The sequence below is a fragment of the Eublepharis macularius genome, chromosome 7 (assembly GCF_028583425.1).
Source record: "Eublepharis macularius isolate TG4126 chromosome 7, MPM_Emac_v1.0, whole genome shotgun sequence".
Lineage (NCBI taxonomy): Eukaryota > Metazoa > Chordata > Lepidosauria > Squamata > Eublepharidae > Eublepharis > Eublepharis macularius.
This window is the reverse complement of record NC_072796.1, coordinates 82,095,016-82,114,234: the sequence shown is the minus strand read 5'-3', so window position 1 is coordinate 82,114,234 and position 19,219 is coordinate 82,095,016. Positions and strand designations below refer to the sequence as shown.

Genomic DNA, 19,219 nt, shown 5'->3' with positions numbered 1-19,219 from the left:
GCCTGGAGGCTTCTTGGCTGCAGTAAAAGGTGATGGCTGCAAGAAGTGTGAGGTGGAGTTGGACTGAGGGAGGGGTGGTGTGGTGGGTACTTCGGCAGGTTCATGTGAAAGGTTTGCATTGAAGTGGCCCCTAGAAAGGTCGTACATCATCTCCCCATGAACGTTTAAAAACTCAGCTGCCGTACTGACTTTTATATAAAATCCCTATTCAGGAGTCTTATACTGTCTTTCTTCAAATGTCTGCAGCTTCCTTTGTCTGATTTTTTCCTCAGAACACAGAGTTCCACAGGTCACCCATCAGCCTGCCAGCTACACAGGAAAGCCAGGCCCCACAGGCAGATTGGCAACCCTAAACTGGGAGGTGTATTTTTACCTCAGGGCACATTCAGTGACTCCCAATAGCAAGTATATACTCTTTAGAATGTTGGAGAGATGACCAATCAAGGCCACATATGCAAATGACCTCAGGGAGGAGTGAGAGTTGGCAAGGGCAGGGGGAGGACCCTGCCAGCTATACAGGGAAGTTGTATCCCTATGGGAAAACGCATTTTACCCCTTTTCACCCCCTTAGGGGCAAATTTCTTATAATCCCTTCTTAGTGAGCCACTATACCACAAAAGGAACGTTCTGCCCAAATTTCACATTTCTAGGTCCAGGGGTTTGGGCTGGGCATTGATGAGTCAGTCAGGAGGACACTTGTATTTATGTATATAGATTATGTACACAATATGAATGGGAAACATTCCTTTTGCCTAAATTGCACAGGTTTTATTCTATTTGCTTTACAGTAATTTATCTGAGAAACAAGACCTTTAGAATTTGCTTTTGTTAGCATATCCTGCCCTGTCTCCTGAAATCTATTTGCTTATGCCTTGATGTTAAATCAAGCTTATTATATGAGATGCTGATATTGTGTGCTTTTAAAACAAAGATAATGAAGAAACAAATGCTGAAAACTGGCTTGGCATGAGTATTTTTCTTTGTATGGAAACTTTGTGAACACATATTAAAGCATAAGAATAACATGTACTGGTTTAAAAAGTAGCCACATTACAATAAAAATATAACACATCCAGAACTGGCAGTTTCACTAAAAAGTATGTGATATCCCAAACACATTCTTAAATTAACAAGTTAATCTCCACATAGCTAAATACATAGATAATTAATATCCCAAGATGCCAGTAAACTTGGGGGATTAAATCCTAGAAGAAGAAACCCTTAGCCCTGGAAGAAGGCTGAGTGCATGTCTCCCTGACATCTTTTTGGTTCGTCTCAGTAGTCCCACTGCTAGGATGTGTTGTCATAGCAACACAATCATGGCTTCATACAGGAAAGATTAGCTCTTACTGTGCAGTGGAGAGAATTTAGGGAAAGTCAAGCTAATCCCTGGGTACACTGCAAGAGAAAGGTTGGCCCTCGCCGGAGGGATGCTGTATCTGCAATGATAGAATTGGCCTGCCACAGACTCTGGTATTTAAGCTAAAGAGCAGGATTCACAGTAAGTGTCAGAGCCTCCCAAGTGGTATATTGAATCATGGGTTTCTAAGTCTTGCTGAAAAACGTCCCATGCACACAACTGATTGGGTAACTGTGTCTGGAATACCAATATATCCACTAGTTTGTGGCATTTTAAGTAGAAATATAAAACGTTAATTCATAATACAAGAGGAATAACTGGCCAAAATTAACTATCAGATGTGTTCTTAAAAACCTATAGTGGCAATGAGCATGAATTAACTGATATTTAACTGTTTCAATAATTTATTGAACACTTTAAAACTTATGAAGTTTAGGCTGAGAAGAAATTTAGAAGGCACATGGAAGCCTATTTGTGTTTACAGCAGCAATCCCCAATTCTCAAAGTGCTGAACTACCCATTTTGAACATGAAAGTTCTGACATTCTTTTAGTGGTGATTTATGATCTTTTAAAAACAGCACAGAAAAGTGAAAGAATAGAAATACTAGTTTAAAAGACATAATAAAAGCTCATTTTAATAAATTGTATGTTCTGTGATATTTTTGTGATGTAATACAATATGCAAGATGTTAGAGCATCATTTCATTGTATTATTAGCAGATCAAAAAGTAAGTATTTTAATTGTTCATATTTTTATGTTTAAGCGGCCTTTTCTGCTGCTCCCAAGAACAACTTACGAAGTCTGGCTTTCAGCCATTAACTGTGATTGGCAGCTGTCCTTGCGAACTAGAGAGCTCCCACTCTGGCCCATCCAGTCAGGAAAAGGGCCACCCTCTCAAAGTAGCTTCCAGCAGACACTCCAGTTTTTGCCACTGTGGAAAGAAAATGACAGGAAAGGGAGGGACCCATGAATCATGCTTTTCCCAGGGTTCAATCTCTCTGAAGCTTGGGGGGGGGGGGTCTTTAGAGGACAGTGAGGAGTGTGTCCCCTGCAAATGTGATGGGTATTGGACATTAGGAAAGTCTTGTTTAGTTTGGCTGTGAGTGTGAAGGTGCCCATTCTGGGGTCCCTCAAACCAGTTCGGAACTGGCTCAAGTTTGGCTAATTCGTAGTTTGTGTTCCATAAAAATGAATGAACCATGAACTATGTGGTTTGTTTTTTTCCTGTTCTGTGCCCATGTCTAGTCAGCACAGACAAGCATGAGTTCCATGTAATATTCTTTCCTGGGGCCCTCAAACAATGGGGGTGGGGGAATGTTTATAGCTGAAGATAATAAACCCTATACCTTCCCAATCTCACCTCTCTGCTTTCAAGTAGCTTCAGCATTTTTCTCCAAGCCCAGTTTCAGCACCAGAACTCAAACTGGAAAACCTGGGTTTAGGCACCCAGGTAGGATGTAGAATGGGTAGAATCCTACAGATCCACTCACCATTGGCCAGGGCAAGTATGTTTTCTCAACTATACAATTTGGAAGTAGTGAGGGAAAGAAAGCAAACATTTCACTGAATAGAAGACAATACCTGAAAAACAAGCCAAGCATCTTTACAATGATAGGGCAGGGTTTAGCTCCCCTGATCTGTGACAAGCTGTGGCTTGTTTACTTTATGCATGAATGAGGAGTTGCCTGTCCCCACCCCCCACTAGGCCTAATATCAGGTGGTGATGATACTTTGTTTTGGGGGAAAGTTGGGGTAGATCAGCACTTTTACATGAGATTATGAACTGATGTCCAATTCTGGATCAACAGTTCTCATACTCTCAGGAATTCATGAAAGTGCCTTATATTAAATCAGACAATTGCAGTGAAATCCTAGGCAGAGTTGTTCCAGTCTAAGCCCATTAAATCAATTTCACTGTTAATCTATCAAGTTCATTGTTACCTATTCTGACTGGCAATGGATCTCCAGGACCTCAGCCAGAAGTCTTTTACACCACTTACTACCTGATCCTTTTCACCGGAGATGCTGGAACTTGAACCTGGGGCTTTTGCATGCAAAGCAGATGCTCACCCATTGAGCCATGGCCCTTCCTTGTTACACTGATGATGTGATCCTTGCTTGTCACTGGTCTCCTACGTTTTGTCGTTTTGTCTGATGTTTACTGTTGGAAAGGGATGAGCAAATCCAAAGCATTTTCTCTGATTAAAAACCGTGTCCTAGAAATTGATTATAGCAGCTTGTTTTTGAGATCCTGCAGAGTTCATTCTCCCCTATCTTTTGGTCTTCTCAAAATCAGAACCCCCCTATATGTACTACCTTACCATCCCATGATACTGCAGAGCTTTTTTTGCAAGATTGAGTATTATACCCACAATGGTTTTACAGGGGAGATTTGCCTTCATAGGATTGCTACATCCTTTCATGCCCTGCTTGAATGTAGGTTTTTTGAAAATATAAGGGATTATTATATTAAGCCTTTAATTAACCAACCATCCCCTTGTACTCCAGAAACCTCAGCTCTTTTGCTTAGCGATAAGGATCCTAAATTTACCTTAGCAGACAAAATATGTCTTAGTCTTTTTAGCCCTTGCATCCAAAAAGATAAAGAATAAGTATTTTCCACTGCTCAATATTTATAAATCAATGAGCTTCTAAGGGGATAAAAGGAAAGGAAAGGACAACTGGGAAGGAAGCCTTAACTTCTGCCTTGGTGGTGCAAATTTTCAGGAAAGGCAGGCTGCCTATCCTTATGGCAGGAGGGTAAGCATTTTGTTCATATTTGTAGCATTTCTGATATTTTTACTCATTGCCATTGTTTGACTCATATCTAGTAAACTGGGTAAATCTTTTGTAGGAAACTGCATGTGGGTTATCAATGCTTGTATCACCCTAAAATATACCCAAACCTATGTGTTGTGTTTTTTTAAATCTCACAGGGAGAACCATACCCTTTTCCAGAAAAAAAAGCCTATTTAAAATTTCCGTTAAATAGGGAAGTAGGCAACAGATTTAACATAAGAAAACCTTACTGTTGCTATCTTAGAATCTGCCTACCTGAAAACTGAAGAGCTTGGTACCTTAAGCATCTCTGGTTGGCATCTGTTTCTTGTTCATCTTACCCATCTGGTAGAATGCACACCTCTCCATGCCCAGATGGTCTGACTTGGGAACATGCTGAAGTGAGAGGAATAGTGAAGAGGGGTTTTTGGGTGGTCTGAGAAGCTTATCTTTTTTAGAATTCAGCAGATCACCTGGCACTCAGGAGCCAATCAGGGCTAAACTATTAATTAGCATTAAAGCTGTCAGAACATCCAGGGAGGACAGATAGGGCTCTCGGAGACAGTCTCCCAATTTCAAATCACTGGCAAACTCAGAGACTGCTTGCAGGTGTTGCTGATCAGCTTAGCCAACACATTTTAGGTTTTGCCAGAGCCTGCAAACATTCACAAAACTGACCAAAGTTCAGCTGTTCTTACTAGAATCCTGGCCTTAACTGGCAATTTCCATACAACAGACAGAAGGTAAGGAGATGGTAGACATCTAGTGGTGCACATGAAAACCTTTTGTTTTCTGCTGAGTGGTAAAGGGTTAGCCTTGGTGCAATGCTATTGCTTTTGGGACACTTCAGGAACTTGATCACATGCCCATACATTTCCCCCACCAGCATCCTCCTGCCAATTGGCAGGTAGAGACATAAATTGCTGGAAGTTTGCCCACTATAAGCAGGCACCTGGCAAGGCTAAGCCTAATGCTGCTTCTGATGTCTGAGCCCTAGGGGCAGTGTTTCAAGGACTAGAGTGGAAGAGGAAGGTGAAAGTTCTAGTGCGTGAACAGAGCTTTGCACACAGATGGTTAGAGCCATCCCTTTATTTCTTCTTAGTCATTTTAAATGAGCTTTGCAGTTAAATATTCACAATGATTTTTCACTGTAGAATTTCTTTTATTATTTTTCAGGGTAGATGTGTTTGTTCTAAACATTTGTAACTTTGCCAAAAAGAACTGAGATTCTATCTGATGTTCCTATTCAGACTTTCAAAAGCCTTATTGGTAATATTCCTACATGTGAGAATTTTAACTACATGGAAGTCTCTTTTACCTTTGTTGTTTATGTATTGCAACCAGATGATAGATGAGGTTCTAATGCATTGATAGCTAGAGTTTACCTGAACTGAACCATTCAGAATGTATCTATTTAATTAATATATAAATAAAACCAATGAGAGCCTCATGTTAACTTCATCATATGAATAGGGATTCACATTCCCACTTGCTTAGTAAGGCAGACTGAAAAGTGTATCTGCAGCTGTCCTGAGTTGCTAATTGTGCACAGCCTTGTGTCATGTGTGATCATCTTTGGACTGGTGTCTAGGAATCTAAAGCACAAATGGAATTTAAACAGTCCACTATAGTTCTTAAGCTATGGAACTTCCAGTGCTAGGGCTGCCAACCTCCAGGTAGGACTTGAAATTCTCCTGTGATTACAACTAATCTCAAGACTACACAGATCAGTTTCCCTGGGGGAAATGGCAGCTCTGGATGATGGACTGTATGGCATCCCATCCCCACTGAGCTCCCTCCCCTCCCCAAACTGTGCCTCCCATAGGTACCAACCCAAATCTACAGGAATTTTCCAAGCCAGAGTTGGCAACCCTATCTTGTGCTCTCACTTTAGGGCTCTTTTTTTCTTATCAAGTTCACCTGTATTATGCAATGAGGGTAGACGGCAAATTTTTCTCAGCCGAAGTCTGATTAAAAAAAGGATTTATTTCAGAATAATGAGAAAAGCCAGTATCTTGAAATTAAAGTCACCAAAATCACAAAATAGAAATTAAGCTAACACAAATTCTGTGTATGTGCACACTCACTCTTCCTATGTTGCAACAACATCCTACCTCTTTTTGTTGCTAAGGCCCTTGGCAATTATTTTCCAGTAGTTTTCATCACTAAAAAGCCCACACTTAAATGTGCATTTTTCTATAAAGGGATGAAAGTAATGAGTCTAAAATTGCTCAGAATTTATCTGTCAGTATATATAGGTTGTGCCCTCACCGGGATAGCCCAGATGAGCCTGATATTGTCATATCTCAGAAGCTAAGCACAGTCAGCTTTGGTTAGAAATTGGATGGGAGACCTCCAGCGAAGACCAAGGTTGCAGAAACAGGCAATGACAAACCACCTCTGTTAGTCATTTGTCATGAAAACCCCACCATGGGTTGCCATAAGTCATCTATGACTTGAGGGCACTCTCCACTACCACTATATGTGGGGTTGTATTGTACCCACATTCCTAAATGTTATGGAGCAACATATACCCTTAATATTTAAACACCTCTTAGCAATTCTTGAAACAGCTTTCATAAGATCCTGATCTTTGATTTTTGGTTTTAAAGTTTTATAATTTGCTGGTAAGACAAGAAGAAATTAACATAAAGAATAATCCTGGTAATATAAAAACCCACTTTCATCATTACTCATCTACAACCAACAAAGTGTTTCTGAATTTATGTTCAAGCCATCACTGAATGACCAATTAACTAGCCAATAATATATTACTGGTAAAGAGCCCCGTGGTGCAGAGTGGTAAGCTGCAGTACTGCAGCCCAAGCTCTGCTCACAACCTGAGTTCGATCCTGGTGGAAGCAGGGTTCAAGTAGCTGGCTCAAGGTTGACTCAGCCTTCCATCCTTCTGAGGTCAGTAAAATGAGTACCCAGTTTCCTGGGGGTAAAGTGTAGATGACTGGGGAAGGCAATGGCAAACCACCCCATAACAAAAAGTTTGCCAAGAAAACGTCGTGATGTGACATCCCCCATAGGTCAGTAATGACTCAGTGCTTGCACAGGGGACTATACCTACCTACCTACCTTTTAATATATTACTGATATAACAACAGCAGCAGCAACAACAACAGTGTGCTTATATACCTCCATTCTGGACAGATTACATTTTACTGTAAATAATACTAGAGCCATATCTACACAGCTGGCATTTTAGGGGGTGTTAATGAATACAGATGTTACGCTTTCTCAGTAGTACAAACAAACTATTAATTGTTTAGAAAAATATATCAGATATATTGCTGAAACGGAAGTTTCTTTACAATAAGTACTAGAGGTGGGCATGGACCAGAAAATGTACCTAAATTTGACATGGACCGGCCTGGTTCATGGTTCATGAACACGCGGTTCATGGGACCACATTTTTCATTAACTTTGGTCCATTTGGGCTGGTTCGTCAGTCTGTAGTCGATGAGTCCAGACATCCTGGCATCAATCTATCAATTCCCTAGGCAATGGAGGGGATGTCTGCAGACCTTCTGCAGACCTTGGAACATACCAATCCTAGCCCTCAAAACCTTGATAGGCAGTTCTGGCTGCTAACCAGAGAGCTCCCATTCTTTTCTGTGCGAGCAAGGAGCAAGAATTAATTCCCTAGGCAATGGAAAGGATGGACATTCTGCAGCCCTTGAAATGCAACAATCCTAGCACTTAAAAATTTAATAGGCAGCTCTGCCTGCCAACCAGAGAGCTCCCATTCTTCTCTATGAGAGCAAGGAGCAAGAATTAATTCCCTAGGCAATGGCTGGGAAGGTGCCTGTCTGGTGAGTGAGGGAGCTCTTCCTCCACCCTTTTCAGTTCGATTTTGCTCCATTGCAACTTTTTGGTGCTGCAAGACAATGCAAGTCAATTGGCATTTGCAACTCCTAGTATCTACGGGAAGTTTCCTGGTGGTGGCCTCTTTGGGGGTCTGCAACTTGGACCTCCAAAATGAAATCTTGGACAAACTTGGAGGGTGACTTGAGGAGAGCCTGCTGAAGCCTCTCTGTGAGTTTGGCATCTCTGAGTGTGAAGGGGGCAGTCCTAGGGCCCCCAGAAGTGACAGACCATGGACTGACAAACCAGTCCATGAACAGGGTGGGTCTATGAAAAGTTCGTGGTCCATGGTCCGTGAAATGCAATGGACCACAGTCCTATGATCCATGGGTTTTTTCCAGTCCATGCCTACCTCTAATAAGTACATCAGAACAGTGTTTTTTGAAAATGATTTAAAGAGCCAAATCTTTAAACTTTATTTAGCTTATAAAGAAAGAGATGCCTAGACTATGAACATGCACATTCATGGCTGCTAACTACGGTAGCCACAGTATATATATCAGACAGGGTATTGTAGCTAATAGTAACTGTGTGCTATGTATCATACTAATACATATTATTGTTGCATCTATATATTTTTAGATGTACACAAAACAAATATATAATTTGGGTATGCCCCAAAATGTAAGGTGTAAGGTATCTTTTGATAGTTAAATATTGCCAAAATTTAGACCTGGCCACAGAGTTTCCATTAATATTGAGTGCCTCACAGGCACTGACTGATTTGTAAGAAGGAAAAAAATGGTACTGCAAAAATGATTTAGAATATCTGTGATTCAGAATTTCTCATTCTTCATTTAAAGTCAGTTTAATTATTCACAAAGAAGATCTCTTTGTGACTGGGTTTTGAGGATATAGCATTATGATTTGAAAAAAACCCTATTATTTTAGAAAAGCTGTTTTTCATCATAAAATAGACCAATTGCCCCAGAATGAAGTGTGCTAAACCATGGGATTTAGTTACCTTGGTAACATCTGTGGGGAGAAGCAATCATAGCTAAAACAATATTTTTCTTTTGATTCTTTTATGATAATATATGGTTATATTTATATGAGGAAATATATTTACAGCCTTTCCTATGAAAACTATTTTGAATATATAAGATACATATGGTGAAATGTGAATAGGTATAGGATATATTTCAGGGTTTTGATTTTATATTATAGGAGACTATAATATAAACTATTTTCATGGAAACAGTATGGTAACAGAATCACTGCAGATGCACCCACATTTAGATATATTTATAAGTGCTCTTTGTGTCACTGTGCAGAAATTATACACTAGAATGTATTGTCGAAGGCTTTCACGGCCGGAGAACGATGGTTGTTGTGGGTTTTCCGGGCTGCATTGCCGTGGTCTTGGCATTGTAGTTCCTGACGTTTCGCCAGCAGCTGTGGCTGGCATCTTCAGAGGTGTTGCGCCAAAAGACAGAGATCTCTGTCTAGAATGTTCAGAAACAATTACATTTTAAATCTTGTGGTAAAATTAGGCACACAAAATACATTTTACTATTCTACAAATTGTATACAGAATTGTAATTTACGGTGTTCTATAAGCATAAGTCTACACATAAACAACATGGAGAGATGGTTTCTTCTGTAGCTCAGATCATTAGCCAGTCTGGTCTGGGGGAAATTTCACTCATGTTTCTTGTCTGTTAGTAGTGGGTATCAGTCATACAAAGATTTTCAGTTTTTCTGTTGGCAACACTGGCTAATTTGAAACAGAGGGTTTTTTAACATAGGTATAGAGAGATGTTGCTTATGGCATGTCTGACAATATGTAAATCCATATGTTTCATAGATGATTCAGCTGCAGAGAGTTTTAACGGAAATGAGACTGCAGGACACAACGCTTCAGGGGGAACACACTGCAGGGAAATGGCAGAAACCAACAATAATGGCAAAACAACTCTGGAACCAGATGAACAGCCTCTGAACCTGAGTGACAGTCCCTTCTCTGCTCAGCTGTCTTCTGAATACAGGTTAGATGACCAAAGCAGTGATGGAAAGAACAAGTACAAGAACCTCCTAGTATCTGATCTTAAGATGGAACAAGAGGCAAAAGAAAATGGAAGCAAGGTAAGATGCTTCCATGTTCACAAGATATTACAAGTGCACAACTGAGAATGGTTTACTATGAAGGCTCAAGCTTTGCAACAAGGAAGTAAAGTAATAGCTGCTGGCACCTAGATGTGTCTATGCCTACTATGTTGTGGGCATACAGCGTGTATGTCTCTTATGCATTTGTATACACTTACCAATCTGAGTATTTTCCCACTAGAACTATATTTGCAGATGTTTGGTTTCTGATAAGAAATATTTTGTGAAGACATTGCGGAATTATCCTATTGAATAAATCACACACAGAGAACATATCCTCTTATTCAGTCTAAATGGCTACTCTTAACATGTGAATAGAGCTGATGTTTAGCTCATCACTGCTATTTATATATTAAACAATCTGCATACATGATCATGCCTGAACTATAACTGGCAAAACAGTGAAATTTCTGAAGGGCTTTTCCCTCCTCTTCCTATTATATTGGTTTGAAAAGAGAAAGGTGGCTGTGTAAAGATAGATCCAGCTGATTAAATAGCTAGTCTGGTAGAAGAGAATTTGTCATGAATGTGTATTGTAAGATGAATGAAGACATGAATTTAATCTAATAGGACATTTCCATTGATTTGTTCTGCTGTTATTGCTGACAAATCCAGCTTTTAAAAATCTCATACTGTTCATTGGATTATCACATGTACCTATCACTGAAACTGAATATTATGCACAGATACTTCAAATGCAGGGCAATAACTGTCAGAAAAATACAATATATATTACCTGGACAATTCATTGAATGCCACTATATTCTGATGCTGTCTTTGCATTCTTTTTTAAACATAAGTGTGCAAGAAAACAATACTTTTCATGGGTGTTCAGAAATGGAAATCATTAGGATTTACTTAAGTTAAATGTGTTTAAGAACACATCCTCATGTTGGGGTTATTAAAGTCTTCTAAATAACAAAGTGTGAATACTACATCAGTAAAATGTAAGCTGCTCACATTGTTTCTGGGCATATTGTGTTTCACTGGTCTGTTTTCAAGCTAGTCACTCACAGATGTGTATATGTCTGTCTCACTGGTAAGTGCACACATACTCTTTTGCCTGAGGTGCAATTCAACAACTCCTGTTACATTGACAAAATTAACCAAAGTATTAATTTACAATTTAAATAATAATATGTAAGTCAAGAAACTCACTTTTCTAGTTTCCTGTCAGAACAACTGTCAAAGCAGTTGATTGGAATTTGGTTTTAAATCAATTGGAATTTGGTTTATGGTTGGCAGAGACACTTAAGTTTAGGGCCTTTTTCCTTTATGCCCCTCTGCTTCAAAGTGTTCCTTTGAAGGCTGGAGCCTTTGGTACCATGGCTCCCAGGTTGATAAGGAATAGCCTGTCTCTGGAGGTTATCTCAAGGTCAAAAGCCCTGACTATCCAGCTCTTGCGTTCCAACTAACTAGTGCAAGGCTTCCTGGGACTTGAAAAATAATTTTCTCCCTCATACCTGCTAGGCATAGTAACTGCAGAACTAGTCTTGTAGGCCTGGCTTCTGATTGGCTAACCTATGGGCACCCTGCTGGCAGAGTGTCTTTAAAAGATAGCTGCTTACTTTAGTCTTTGTTCCTCCTTGGGGTGCCACCATGGTATCCCTAAGAATTAATTTTGCCTTCTTGTTTTGCTGAAAACCCTGCTCTTGGAATACCATCACCTTAACTGGTCTTTCTTTGGATTCTATGGACCATTTGATTCCTTTTGGACTTGTCCTCTGGAAGCCTACTGTTTGCAAGAAGGTAACATCTGGAAAATTATTGTTAGGGATTTTAGTATATGGTAGGTTAGTTATTTAGTCTTTGTTATATTGTTTGCTTATTTCTTGGTATTTGGCTTGCATTCTTTAATAAATTTTAGTAACTATAATCTGTGTGGAATTCATTGTGTTGGTACTCCAATCCAAATCTAGTTCTTTGGCCACTTTGCCACAAGCTACCTGGCTAATTTGTTTTGGAACTCAGTCTGTGGGGTGCCTACCTCGCATGCCAGATGTTGCTTGCTATCTTATGCTTTTGGGGACCTCTGGTCTGTTCTCTCTTGGAAGTTTTGGGTTGGATCAGTTGGCTCTGTCTTTCAAAACTATGCTTCCTGGCTAACATTGCATCTCCCAACACTTGACGGACATGAGCTCTGGTGTCTCATGTAGAGAGACTCTGAGTTAGACAAATTGCTTAGTTTCCTGAGCCCGCCAGAGCACGTTGGGCCTCAGAAATGTAGTGCACCTCTTAGGAAGCCTGCACAGCATTTCTATTTTATGCCAATGATTGCAGTTTTAGGAGGCATTCTGGATCTATATAAGGATGGGTCTTCTTTAAATTATTTCATTCTCAATAGCTGTGCCTACCACCTGAGGATGATGATGATGATAACAACAACAACAACATTCGATTTATATACCGCCCTTCAAGACAACTTAATGCCCCCTCAGAACGGTTTACAAAGTATGCCATTATTATCCCCACAACAAAACACCCTGTGAGGTGAGTGGAGCTGAGAGGCCATAGCACACAACATCAGTATCACAACCATACACATGGTAGGCGGATTCAATGGGACAGGAGATGCTCTCAGCAGATTCACTGGGTCCAACCATGAGTGGGAACTCAGGCAGCAATATTTCTACCCTATTTTTCACTGTTGGGGATTCCCCACTATCAACCTGTTTGCTTTCCACCACATCAGGAAATTCTCACAGTTTTGTTCCATAGTTACCAGAAGTGGTCTCCTTGCAATAAATAATTTGTAGGGGAATTAGCAAGCAAGGAGGATGGCTTTGCAAGAGGCTGGTAACTGCGTGGATCAATCACCAACTTTAACGGAGTCCCCTCCCCAAAGTAGCAAACAAGGCTGGTTCCTAACAAGAAACAGTAACTTTTATTAAAGAACAATGCTTCATGCACAAAATTACTGAGGAAAATAATTACAAACACACACAGAGTCCTAGGAAACTTAGCCGGAAATTGAGAATAGAGAGAGAGCAAGTATATCTACTTATCCTGAAGAGTAGTCCAGTCCGCAGTGAAGAGAGAGAGAGAGAGAGAGAGAGAGAGAGAGAGGCTTCAAACGTACAGCGTCCTCAGCCAAGAGAGCAAGAGGCTCAGAGCAAACCTCAAGGGAACAGCACTTGTGGATCCAATAAGCGTGAATGATTTGGATGGGGCCAGGACTCTACCTTTATAGGTAAAATGTGCCCTGAGGTGGAGGAAACCCACCTAGAAGTCAGAACAAAGATGCCAATGGTTAGTTCCTGGGTTTGACAAAAGATTTGATTGCCGTGATGGGTAGCTGCCAGAGCGTGTGAATACAAATGTAAAACTAGTTCTAGCGCTGCACAAAAAGGATAGTTTGCTGACGAAGTCCACAGGAGCTAAGTTAAGTACTTTTAGGGAGGGACTGTTCTTTCCCAGGAACGACTGTATATACTTATGAATGTCATTTGATTAGCTCCTCAATCACGGACAGGAGATCTCATCACGGAAGAAGAGAAAGTAATGTATTAAGTGAGGATGACTCCGCGAGACCTTAGTTGCACTGGGCACCTCTGGGGCTGGAGGGATAGCAAAGCCAATCGTCTCTTCATCACTCCACATTCCTGTGCAGCATTCCATGCATGCCACATTCTCCTGGGCAGGACTTAGCAACTGTTAGAGGCTCTCTAGTGGCCACACAGCAGCCATTTTAACTCCAGAGGCCTGAACATTTTTAATATCTCAAGCAGCCATATATATAAAACTGCTATTAAAATGGCGGAGGCTGGGCTGACTGCTTACACCATGACAGAGTCGGACAGAGGTTCTCTGGGAGACACTTTCAGATCCGTTGGCAGGTCATAGTTTTCTATGCCTTCTCCCCTATCCCTATCCTAACAAGAGTTATCTCAAAGTTGATGGCCGAATGCACAAGGTGCATTTTGATAGCCCCTTTTTGGTCAAAAAGCCTATGGTTTCCCATCCTGTGGCAACTGTCCAGGGTAGTACACACTATTCTTCCATAAGCAGAAGACCTCATCTACATAGGCCCTCACTTCCATCAGTGTGCAGGCCTTATGTCTAGTGACATGTTTAGTGGAGTGGTGGTCAGAAGAGTAGCCCAGGTACACCTGTCATCTAGAAAGCCAGCCATGAGAAAATCATACACTCAAAAATGGGCCAAGTCCTCTATTTGGGCAGGAAATGACAAGATATCCCCTCAAGCTTGTAATTTGAACCATGCTTTTGACTGTTTGTTCTATTTAAAGGATAGTGGGCTATCAGTTGCATCACTCAAGGTACACCTGAAAGCTATCTCAGTTTTCTACGATACTGTTGAAGATTCCACTGTTTTCTGCTTAGCTTTCAAAGAAGTTTTTAAAGGGCCTATTTAATTTGTATCCTCATTACTCCCCATGGAGTCAGTCCCTGGTTCTTTCAGGATTAATGTATAAACATTTTGAACCTATAGCTGTTTCAGATTTTTCTGTGGTTTCTTACAAGACAGCATTTATTTATTTTTTACTTTTTATTTTTAAAAGATTTTTTAAATTTTACAACATTAAACACAACAATAGAGTGTCAACTTTACAAAATAACATAAAGAACAATAGTGAAATAGGTAAAACAGATACTATACACATAAATGAGGGCTATCTTAGGAGGTACATCATTAGAGTTTCCATAAATCATTTTTTAGATAGGAGTCCATGTTTTATGTATACTCAAAAGTTAAAGTGATCAGTGGAATATGGTTTGTATGGTTTTATATCCTGGTTGAGCATGTAGTCCAGAACTAGAAACCAGTTTTCCCAAAAATTGGATTAGAGATTTGTTGAGTCTGCTTGTTTAAGTTGGTAAGTTATTTTCTCTGTAAAAATATGATCTCAAACCTTGTTATGCCTCATTGTGATAGAAGGAGGTTTGGGACTTTTCCACATAGAAGCTATAGTAGCCTCAGCTGCAGCTAATAATAAGGCTATTAAGTCCTTTGGCCCTCCTGGAAAGTCTTGATCTAACCAAAGGTTGAGTAAAATTAGTTCAGGTTTTGGGGGAACACATCCTGTGATTTGCTTGATATTTTTAAGTACAGATAGCCAGAACTGCTGAATAACTTTACAAGACCACCAGTTATAAAAGAAGGAACCCTTTCCCACACATAGCTTCCAGCACTTAGAGGAATAAGATTTGTGGAGTTTTTGGGAAGTAAGATAGTATCTTGTAAAGATTTTAAGTGATTGGGTTTTTTTAAAAAAAAATTTATTGGTGAGTTTAAATTTCCAATTTAATACATACATTCCCCTTATATCTCATTTATTCTAATCCCCACCCTTTCCCTCCCCCCTCCCTATTGACTTCCAACAGCTTTCCAACCCTTACCCCCTCTTATTACTTAGCTCTATTTCACTTGTATTTTTCTATCATAATATCTCTTACTCTAAGCATATTCTAGTTCTTTTATACATATACTCTATCAAATATACTATCAATATAGTATTTTTTTTGTATACTATACCATACAATATAGCATAGCATACATTATAATATAACATAACAAAACAGCCCAATATAGTATGCTGTATGATGTACTAACACCATACACCATAGTACGTTGTATATAATATATAGTATACATCCTCTAATATATCCGTTTTACTCTTCCTTTGTTAAACTGTATGTTCTAAATCAGATTTTCTTAAACATAATACTAGCTTAGATTGTAATAATTAAATTTCCCCCTTGATGGTAAAGTCACTTCTCTCTTCTATTTACAACATCACACTTTAGAAATTCTCAAACTGCCACAGTTCTCCTTTCACGTCCCATTTTTTCTCTAAGTATTGTTTCAGTTTCCCCCAATCAGCAACATATTGTCCTAGGTCAAGATCTTTAAGTTTCCTTGTCATTTTATCCATTTCTGCCATGTACAGCAATTTATAAATCCAGTCTTCTATGGTTGGTATTTCTTGTACTTTCCACTTCTGCGCATACAATAGTCTTGCTTCTGCAGTCATATAGAATAACAATGTTCTATACTGCATTGGAACAACTTCCAGTAGCAACAATTCTGGGTTCTTATTTATTTGGATTTGTAAAATCTCATTGATTACTTCAATTATGTCTCCCCAGTATTGCTTGGCTACCTCACAAGTCCACCACATATGATACAGTGATCCTTCATGCTTTTTGCATTTCCAGCATTTGTCTGACATATTGGTATTCCCTAGCGCTATTTTCTTTGGTGTTAAGTACCATCTGTAAATTATTTTATATACATTCTCTTTAATATTTGTACAAGTTGAAATCTTCATTGTATTTTTCCACAGGTGTTCCCACGCCTCCATTGTTATTTCTTTGTGAAAGTTTATTGCCCACTTCACCATCTGGATTTTAACTGTTTCATCCTCCGTATGCCATTTCAGAAGTAGTTTATAAATCTTAGATATTTCTTTCTTGCCTTCTTGTAGCATCACTTCTTCTAGTTCGGAATTTTCCATTCTTATACCTCCTTTTAAGCAGTCCGAATTGTAAAGATCTCTGATCTGCCTGTATTGAAACCATCCATAACAAGGAGACAACTCTTCTTCTGTTTTTATTCTTAACATTGAATGTTGTACTTGTGTTATCTCTTTGTAGGTTAGACATTGCTGCTCATTATCGACAGTTCTTGGATCTATTACTTCATACGGAACCACCTATGAAGGAATTCCATCTTCCATATAAACCTTGTATTTTTTCCAGACTGTGAAGAGGCTTCTCCGAATGTAATGGTGCAAGAACATCGAATCCACTTTTACTTTATCGTACCACATGTATGCATGCCATCCAAATATTTTTTATGTCCCTCCAAGGCCAGCAATTTACGATTTTTTAATGTTATCCAATCTTTTAGCCGTACCAGACATATTGCTTCATAATATAGTCTTATATTGGGCAGTTGCAAGCCATCTCTTTCCTTCGCATTCTGTAATACTTTCATTTTCACACGTGGTTTCTTGCCTGCCCACACAAAGTCTGAGATTTTCCTTTGCCATTTGTCAAATTGTTTTGGGTCTCGAATAATTGGAATTGTTTGCAACAAGAACATCACACGCAGTAAAACATTCATCTTTACTGCTGCTATTCTTCCCAACCATGATAAATTCAATTTATTCCATTTTATCAAGTCTCTCTCTATTTGTATCCACAATTTCTCATAGTTGTTTTTGAATAAGTCTATGTTTTTCGCAGTCAGTTCGATACCCAGATATTTTACTTTGTTAGTTACCTCACAGTCCGTTGTCACCATTAGTTCTTGCTGCTTCTGTTTAGTCATATTCTTACATATTATTTTTGACTTCTTTTTATTCACATAAAATCCAGCTAAATCTCCAAATTGCTTTATTTTCTCTATTACCTTTGGCATATTTTCGATTGGATCTTCTACTATTAACATTATATCATCCGCAAATGCTCTGACCTTGTAGGAAAATTCCTTTATTTTTATACCTCAGATTGTGTCGTCCTCTCGTATTTGAATCATCAATATTTCCAAAATCAGAATAAACAACAATGGAGACAGAGGGCAACCTTGTCTTGTTCCTTTGCTTATTTTCAATTTTTTAGTTAAATCCTCATTCACTACAATCGCTGCACTTTGGTCTCTCTATTTTTTTTTTTTGAAAAAAATTTTATTGGGTTAGAATCCGTTATTTTTACATTTACATTCAATTTTCCCCAAATTTTTCATTTCTAACCCCCTCCCTTTCCCCCCCTTTTGTTGACTTCCAACAGTTTTCCAACCCTTTGTCCCTTTTCCCTTACTTCTATTAAATTTCTCTATCTAAAACAAATACATATTCTCCATTATACTAAGCAGTACATCCTTAACTACTTTTCTTATTATATACCCAAACTGTAAGTCTTTGTTTCCATCTTAGATAAACAATTTATCCCTTTTTCCAATTTTAAATATTTCTATATTTCTATATCATAAACCTATATATCATAAACCATAAAAATCTTACACATTTAAATCAAACAATTTGACTTATTCTCTATGTATTACTCATTCTATCTTTTTATGGTAATTCTATATAACTCTCGTCACATAGTCAATCAATTTGACTCGTCTATACATTCAGTTTGGTGCGTTATACAAATCTTATCAAAGAAAGAAAATATTGTTGGTTACTCAATCCGTATATTTAATCCTTATCCTTAATTATTTTCTATCAATATTCTATTTATTAACCAATATATATCTATATATATATCAATCTGTTAATCTAACTGCTTATAAATTCACATTTATCTCTCCCCCCCCCCCCCGGTAAAGTCACCCCTCTCTACATTTTATTATACTTCAGTAGTTCTCAAACTGCCACAGTTTTCCTCCCACCTCCCATTTCTTCTCCAGATATTGTTTCAGCTTCTCCCAATCTGTGTTAAACTGCCCTGAGTCCAGATTTCTCAGCTTTCTTGTCATCTTGTCCATTTCTGCCATGTACAGCAATTTGTAGGTCCAATCTTCAATAGTTGGCACTTCTTGTACTTTCCATTTTTGCGCATACAAAAGTCTAGCTGCTGCTGTCATATAAAATATCAACGTCCTATGATGGGCTGGAATTCCCTCCATTCCCAAGTTTAGTAGCAGGAGTTCTGGGTTCTTATTTATTTGAAATTGAAAAATTTCACTCATTTCTCTTATTATTTCCCCCCAGTACTGCCTAGCTACCTCACACGACCACCACATATGATAGAGGGAGCCCTCATGCTTCCTACATTTCCAGCATTTATTAGAAGTATTCAGATTCCCTAGCGCAATCTTCTTTGGTGTCATGTACCAACGATAGATCATTTTGTAGATATTCTCTTTAATATTTGTACATGTCGTTGTCTTCATTGTAGTCTTCCACAAGTATTCCCATGCCTCCATTGTTATCTCTTTGTTAAAGTTTATAGCCCACTTCACCATTTGTGTTTTAACTGTCTCATCCTCAGTATACCATTTCAACAGTACTTGGTATACCTTGGATATTCTTTTCTTATCCTCTTTAAGAAGGGTCTGCTCTAGTTCCGAATTCTCTATTCGTATACCTCCCTTTGCAGAGTCCGAGTTATACAAATCTCTGATCTGTCT

At 38.9% G+C, this 19,219-nt stretch overlaps 1 protein-coding gene across 3 annotated transcripts in view; it reads left to right on the top strand.

Annotated features, from left to right (window-relative positions):
• NOL4 (nucleolar protein 4) overlaps positions 1 to 19,219 on the top strand; it is a 310,646-nt gene that overhangs the window by 173,753 nt on the left and 117,674 nt on the right. For all 3 annotated transcript variants that reach the window (XM_054986049.1, XM_054986048.1, XM_054986047.1), the window contains exon 6: positions 9,821 to 10,098. In XM_054986049.1, the coding sequence (XP_054842024.1) occupies positions 9,821 to 10,098 (278 nt within the window). The remainder of the gene's footprint in view (positions 1 to 9,820; positions 10,099 to 19,219) is intronic.